Source organism: Citrus sinensis, chromosome 3, assembly GCF_022201045.2.
Source record: "Citrus sinensis cultivar Valencia sweet orange chromosome 3, DVS_A1.0, whole genome shotgun sequence".
Taxonomy (NCBI): Eukaryota; Viridiplantae; Streptophyta; class Magnoliopsida; order Sapindales; family Rutaceae; genus Citrus; species Citrus sinensis.
Window position 1 is genome coordinate 27,065,985 of NC_068558.1, and position 6,910 is coordinate 27,072,894.

At 33.9% G+C, this 6,910-nt stretch overlaps 1 protein-coding gene and 1 long non-coding RNA gene across 5 annotated transcripts; one reads left to right on the plus strand and one right to left on the minus strand.

The window, feature by feature from the left end:
* Positions 1 to 484: 484 nt before the first annotated feature.
* On the minus strand, positions 485 to 1,960 carry LOC102624610 (glucuronoxylan 4-O-methyltransferase 3). The gene has a single exon (XM_006478202.4). It carries the CDS (start codon positions 1,574 to 1,576, stop codon positions 614 to 616), a length of 963 nt encoding a protein of 320 aa, XP_006478265.2. The 5' UTR covers positions 1,577 to 1,960; the 3' UTR covers positions 485 to 613.
* A 2,054-nt stretch (positions 1,961 to 4,014) lies between these two features.
* LOC102629824 (uncharacterized) lies at positions 4,015 to 6,379 on the plus strand. 4 transcript variants are annotated; one of them, XR_008052730.1, is made up of 7 exons: positions 4,015 to 4,370; positions 4,464 to 4,532; positions 4,618 to 4,803; positions 5,201 to 5,255; positions 5,417 to 5,509; positions 5,858 to 5,995; positions 6,092 to 6,379. It is a non-coding gene; the product is annotated as an uncharacterized LOC102629824 (long non-coding RNA). The 4 variants fall into 4 exon arrangements; XR_008052728.1 differs by having other exon boundaries at positions 4,022 to 4,370; positions 4,618 to 4,751; XR_008052731.1 differs by lacking the exon at positions 5,201 to 5,255 and having other exon boundaries at positions 4,017 to 4,370.
* The last annotated feature ends 531 nt before the right edge of the window (positions 6,380 to 6,910 follow it).

Below are 6,910 nucleotides of genomic sequence, written 5' to 3' on the forward strand. Positions count from 1 at the left end.
TATTTCCTAATGTAAAATCCTATCTTCAAATTACTAAATTTCCTTCTAAAGTTATTTTTGTTGTTGGCTTACTATATTGTTATCGTTAAGGAATTAGCCCCTTACAATGGAATATATACCATTTGGTTATTAAAGAGTTTTCTGGTACAAATGAAGTACAAACTACACTGCAAGAGGTGAAACATTAAAGAATTTTAACTTTCAAACAGACTACTGTGTTAAAAAATTAAAAAAAAAAAAGACGTTTGTTTTATTTTTCATTTATTAAAAGAAGCGTTTATTTTTTGGAATTAATTTCTAAATTATTTTATTTTATGTTAAAAGGCCTAATACAACACTAGTGTTCATGAATCATTATTATCAAGGCTAATGCTAAGTTACTTGCATGTAACTTAGGGGATACTATTATCAATTACCAATACAACAGAACTCATAATTCTTCACATTAAAGGGGAAAAACAATTAGTTTCAAACAAGTCAAATAAAAAAAAAAATCCCTTTCTATTCCCATATCCAATGTTTAATTATATATTTTTATTAAAAAAAAGGAAACAAAATCAGTTAAAAAGAAAAAGAAAGAAATTAAAGTATAGAAGAGCAAACTAGAAAGATTCTAAGAAGGGCAAAATGGCCTGGCCGATCTAGTCCTATGACTAGGAACAACAAAATGCCTTATCCTCCCTTCTTGTTCCTTCAAATACCCTTCACAAAGAAACGCCTTTGAAAATTTATCCTCAACAACTCTATCAACGTCATGTACAAACACATCGGTCTCACCACTCTCCCTATTCCTAGCCATCAACCCCGCCGTGTATATCGCCGTCATCCTCCCCGGCGCCGCCTCGTGGTACCCCGTCGGCGCATCCACCATTATCAGGTCCCACTCAACGTCGTACACTTCAGAGGGGAACCCCTTCAAGGCAAGCCGACACTTTGAGAATCTCGGATCGGTCACCACTCTGCATTCCTCGTCGCTTGCCACAGCATTCATTAATTCATCGGCTTCGTTAACTTTGGTGTCGTACTCGACGTGGTAGGACTCTAGGGTTGGGAATTTCTCTTTCATCTGGTTGATCCACGACTTGTCTTCCTCGAGAAAGAGTGTGCGGCCTCCGTGGTTGAGGGCTGACCACATTAAGCTGTCGTAGCCGAGGCCGAAGACCAGGAAATTGCATGGTGACTTTTGGGCTAGGACTCGTAGGGACACTGAGATTTCTTTTAGGGTTTGTTGTGGGGTTATGTTTGTGGTTGCGTAATGGACTAGAGCATTGGCTAATGAAGGCGGGGTTTTGGTGCAAGTTTCTGTGAGAGGTGACGGAGGAGTTGATGTTGTTGTTGGGCAGTTAGTATTAGGGCTATTATTTGTTTCTGCTTGTTCTTGGATTTGAATGTTATCATCTGGGGTTTCTGTTGAGTTGGTGGATAAAGGGTTTTGTAATTGGGATGAAGATGAAGATGAAGATGAAGATGAAGATGAAGAGAAGGTTGATTTTGTGATGAAAAGGAGAAGCAAAAGGAAGAAAGCACATAAGAGAATGAGCTTGATGTTCATAGGAGATTGAGGTTTGGGCCTCATCTTGTGAAATTATTTTCTAGGAAGAGAGAGTGTGTGATTGAGGGGAAGAGAGATGATTTTGATTTGGGATTTATGTTGAGTTGAAGAAGACGAAAAAATAATTCAGGAATTGAAGATGAAGCTAGAATTTTTTGTTTATTTGTTTGAGTGAGTCACTTTTGCTTAAAGAAAGGGATATAGTAGAAGAGATAGTGAGATTTGATGAGTCAGTGTAGCAGGTGAGAAATGAGAGTTAGCATGTGGAAGGTGAGAAATGATCCCATAGGGTTACCTTCATGATAAGGTATCATGCACCCACTACACTAAATAGTTTATCATGATCAATCCCAAACAAATCTCAGTGTTTTCTAACCAAGATTTGTGATCTAAAATTACCTAAATGGGATGACCAAAAATAAAGAAGTAACTTAAAAAAGGAAGAATTGAGAATGAGTTAGTGAAGGATAATGCTTGTCTCTCGATCTCTCTTTCTTTCTTTTTTTTTTTAATTATTAGTCTTGAGAATGAAGGGAGAAAAAAAAAGTTATAAAGTTGACAGGGACAAGTAAGCTACTAAGGTTCTGTAACTGCTGGTCCAAACAGCATAGATGGTTGGTAGATCTGCTTGTTTGGTTGACCAGTTGTAATAATAATTATTTTCTTGTCTATTTTCTTACATGGAATAGATGTGAAGTAGTTGTATTATATAGTTGGTTGATGATATTATAGTAACAAAAAGAAAGTTTGGGTTGGAGGGTTTTCTCAAGCAAATTTATTTATACAAGTCATTACTAACTAATTAATTGATTAAAGTAATATTTGTACATACACATCCTGACGACTCGGTCGTGTGGTTGTGACCTATTCTTATGGAGACCGCGACAAACTGACAATTGATCAATGTCGGGTTCGAAGGCCCTTACAAAATTATTGTTTACTCCCTTCAAAATTTACTGTTATCATATATGATTCCCATACTTTAGACTAATGTTGTCATGAGATGCTTAAATTTTGTTTTTTTTTTTATTAATTATTTAACAATGTTCATGTCATGGGATACAGCTCTCCATGTATCAAAGAGGTTCTGTAACCTCTCTTCAAATACTAATTTTAACTTTCGACGTCTCTGTTGAAAAAGTTAAAATTAGGATTCAAGCGAGGTTTGTCTTGATAAATTTTAAAAAACTTTGATTAATCTAGACAGGTCTCCACAGGATTTTGAACGATATATGATGCTCTCATTATTTTCATAATACAACCTTCCAACTGCAGAACTTCAGGTTATTATATTCTCATAATTAGACTTATGTTTTCGTCAGATGGTTAAATTTTATTGTTTCTTTTTTTCTTTTTTTTAACTATTCAACCGTGCTCATATATTATGTAGTACAATCAAATCTCCTTTCAAATATTAATTTTAAGCTATAGTTATATTAGAGTAGATTTACGGTAGAATATAAATTCATCCACACACATAAAGTAATAAATAATAAAAAAATTATTATAATTTTAATTATATAATTATAAAAAAATAATCTATCTCATAACGAATCCAACATAAACAAACCCTTAATTTTAACTTCCCTTACAACTTAGCATCATCCCAATAAATTTCAATGAACTTTGATTCATCTCGACAGTCACTATTCGAACAATCATGTCAGTATTGGAAAGAAATTAATAAAAGACCGAAATGTTTGTACCATAACATAACATGTCCTGGTAATAATCAAAGTGCGCTGGCCTTTTAAAGAAAGTATTGAATAGTTGAAAGGGACAGGGGTCGTTAGAACTTCTCTGTTCCCTTTTTTTTTATTTATTCATTCTCTGTTCCTATTATTTCTTAAAGGCTGTAAGTCTAATTATGAACATCAGGTGTGTCTAGTAGATTTTTAACAAGTGTTTGGCTCGAATCATCTTGAATAATTGAACAAAAGAATCTCGAGGCAAAATTTTTTGAAGGTTTTTTTTTTTTTATGGCATGAGATATTACTTAAATTATAATTTAAATTATAATTCATATTACATGAGAATATAATTGATACGAATAATTATATATATATTTATATATTGAGTCCTGTTGACATTAATACTGATATGAGCTTTAAGAAAAAATATTTTAAATTAAATCCCTACAATACGTTTGCGGAAGCTCGAACTCCCTTCTTCACATTTAACTCTAGCCACTTGGGCTTAGCCCAAGTGGCTCTTGAAGGTGACAACTTACAAAAGCAATTTCATTTCATCGAGTTGATCAAAAATACATTTCTTTTGCGGCTAATGCTACAATGCCGGGCATTCAAGCCCCGGCACCATGCCGGAATTGGAAAAAAACCGTTGGATTCAATTAGATTGAATCCAACGGTTGAGATTAAATTTATATTAAAAATAGAAATAAATGGGTTACCTGGTAAACCGGTTCCCTCAAAAGAAAATCCCACAATTTTCTCTCACCTCAATCCGATTTCTTTGCTCTCTCAAAAAAGAAATCCATGAAATCTCATCTCTCTTTTAAATTCATAGTTTCTCTCATCCCCATTTTTTCACTCATCATCTAAGATCAAATCCACCGTCTCTCTCACACTAATCAACCAATCGGATCCATCTACCCAGGTATTTGGTTTGTACATGAGAGCTAGAGAGAGGCAGAGCCAGTATCGTGTCCGCTGCTTCTTTTCCAACCGTCCACCGTTACCTTTGTTGCACTATTGTCTACAACATTAGTTCTTTAGCCTTTACTGTCGTCGTCCTGGCTTTGGTCGGAATCATTGCCCCGTGAGCTGCCCTAAGCTGCCATCGAAAACCCTCAAAACAAGTCAATTTTTTTTTTGGTTGATTTTTTGAGGTTTGGTTTTTTTGAAGTGTTATTTTTCTGTGGGTACCCTAATTTTTTCTTGTTTGGTTTTAGGTGTTGTTTGCTTGTTTTGAGCTCTATACTCTTTGCTAGGAATACTAAAGATGGGCGCTCAATAATTTGGTAAGAACTTACCCATTGTTCTGGGTCTGGGTTTTTTTTTTTTTTTTTGGTTGTGAATTTTGAGTTAATTATTTTGGGATTGCAGAGCAATCTTTAAAAATCTATGCAGTGGTGTATCCTCGAACGAAACCAAAAAAAGAGTTGAGGTTTATGTTTGGAGTCATTCTAGGACAGGAAGAGCAGCGCGGATGAGTTGCAGGAAGAGCAGTGTGGCTCGAGGTAACTCCTCTGTTCTCGTCATGTAAAGGACCTAGTGTTTTGATGCTAACTAGTAAGTCCTCGTTTTTTCTATTATTTTTTATCATTTTGCATTTCCTCACTTGTGTTCTCAAGATTTTTGTTTGTTTCTGAGAGATGCTTATTTGAGTCCCAACGACATCCATCAATTTTTAATATTTATCATCAAAGAGAGGTGAAATTATTATTTAATGACTGGTATTTTGTATATCACTAGCATTATTCTTTATTTTTTGTGATTTTGCTTTTTAATTTGTTTAATTGGGTGTAGCTATTATATTGTACCTGAATTGGGACTGGATGTGAACTAATCTTATGCATGTTGCAAGGCTATTCAAGAGTATATGGAGGCCAAATCTCTAAGTTCTTTTCAAAATATTGGATTTACTGATTCTCTAATGTTGTTTTTCTTTTTCTTTTATGCAATGCAGCTTGGTGTGGAAAAAGAACATGTTCTGCTTATTCAATCAACCAAAACAAAAATTTGTAAATTTTTTTCTGTCACTATTATTTAACAGAAATTCTTGTTTCTAGTTTTATGTTGTGCTAACGCTATTGAAGTTGATTTAGTGTATACATTTGATGCAATGTACTTTTTTCTAGTATCTTGCTAAAAGTTTAATTTTTTCTTACTGCTCTTCAATTAGGGTATGAAATATAAACTAGCAGCCAGTGCTAATAAGGATGAGGAAGATTTAGAAGGAAGGACAACGTTGCATTTTGCCTGCGGATATGGTGAGGTAAAACAATCTGAGCTTTACCCATTCTTACTTATTTTTCTTGTTCCTTTTTGTTTGAGTTTTAAAGGTAGGGCGTATGATTTGGATAGAATTAAATATTACTTAACGTTTTGTGTTTTTGGTTACTTAGTTGAGGAAGTGCTAATAAAGCCAATGGAAAACTAGTATTTGTGCTAACTGGGGCTTTCTAGTGACAGTTTGAGCTAACTTATATGGTTTATGGCATCAATTGTTCATCTCCTAGGGATACTTAGGACCACTTTCTAGTTAGTTTTTTAATGAAAAATTCCTTGGCAAATTGGCCAAGTTTATGACATGGAGTTAATCAAATGCACTTGAATGCTTTAGGTGGAGTGTGCTAAACTCCTACTTGAGGCTGGAGCAAATGTGGATGCTGTGGATAAGAACAAGTACTACCGTACATTATGCAGCTAATTATGACTAGAAGGAATGTGTAGCCCCTCTGTTGAAGAACGGTGCTGCTGTGTAAGCCAACACCCAATACTATTTTAACTCCCGTCTCTATTTCATAAAATGCTATATGATTAATTCTTTCTACTATATTATATTTTGTTACCACAGAACTCTGCAGAACATGGATCGCAAGACTCCTATTGATGTTGCCAAGCTCAATAGCCAACATGACATGCTAAAGCTTCCTGCAACTCCGCATGTGAATGATGGATTTCGACAATTTTATAGGCATTTTAGTGTGTTAGATGAATCTACTCCAGTTAGGCATTAGGTTTTTATCGTAACTTGATGCTTTTGTCAATGCTCATGCTTATTAATCTGATTGCTACCACTAAAATTTTATATCATAAACAATCTCTTCCCTAGATGAGTTATCTGCGGGGAATATTCTTGTTATGACTTTTTTAATTCCAGCTATGATATATTTTTACGTTTTTACAATTTATTGCTTGATTATGTCAAAATAAGCACTTATTTTAGGGTATCCATTTTATAGTTTGGAAAAAGCTATTCTTAGCCGAAGAAAATGTGATCTTATTTTGGGTATTTGCTATCAATTTAGATATTAATAATGCTAAACTAATGCACATGCCATATATGTGTTGCTAGTTGTGATTGCTTCCTTGATACTATTAAACTTACTTGTCTTGCCCAATTTAACTTTTGCAATTTAGTTATATAATCTATAGTTTTTATCAATACGCATTCCTTTTATGAGCTTAATTCAATTATAAGAGACTCTTTCCTTAGAAAATTGCAACAATGAATTTTACCCTTTATGCAGAATAAAAAATTTAAAAATTACCAATGGAACTAAACATTTTTGTTGTTTGGTAATATAAAATTGTCATCGTAGTTAGTTTTCGCTTGAAAAATTAGACAAATTACAAAATAAATGGTTCAAATAATAGTTAGATTGATAAATTA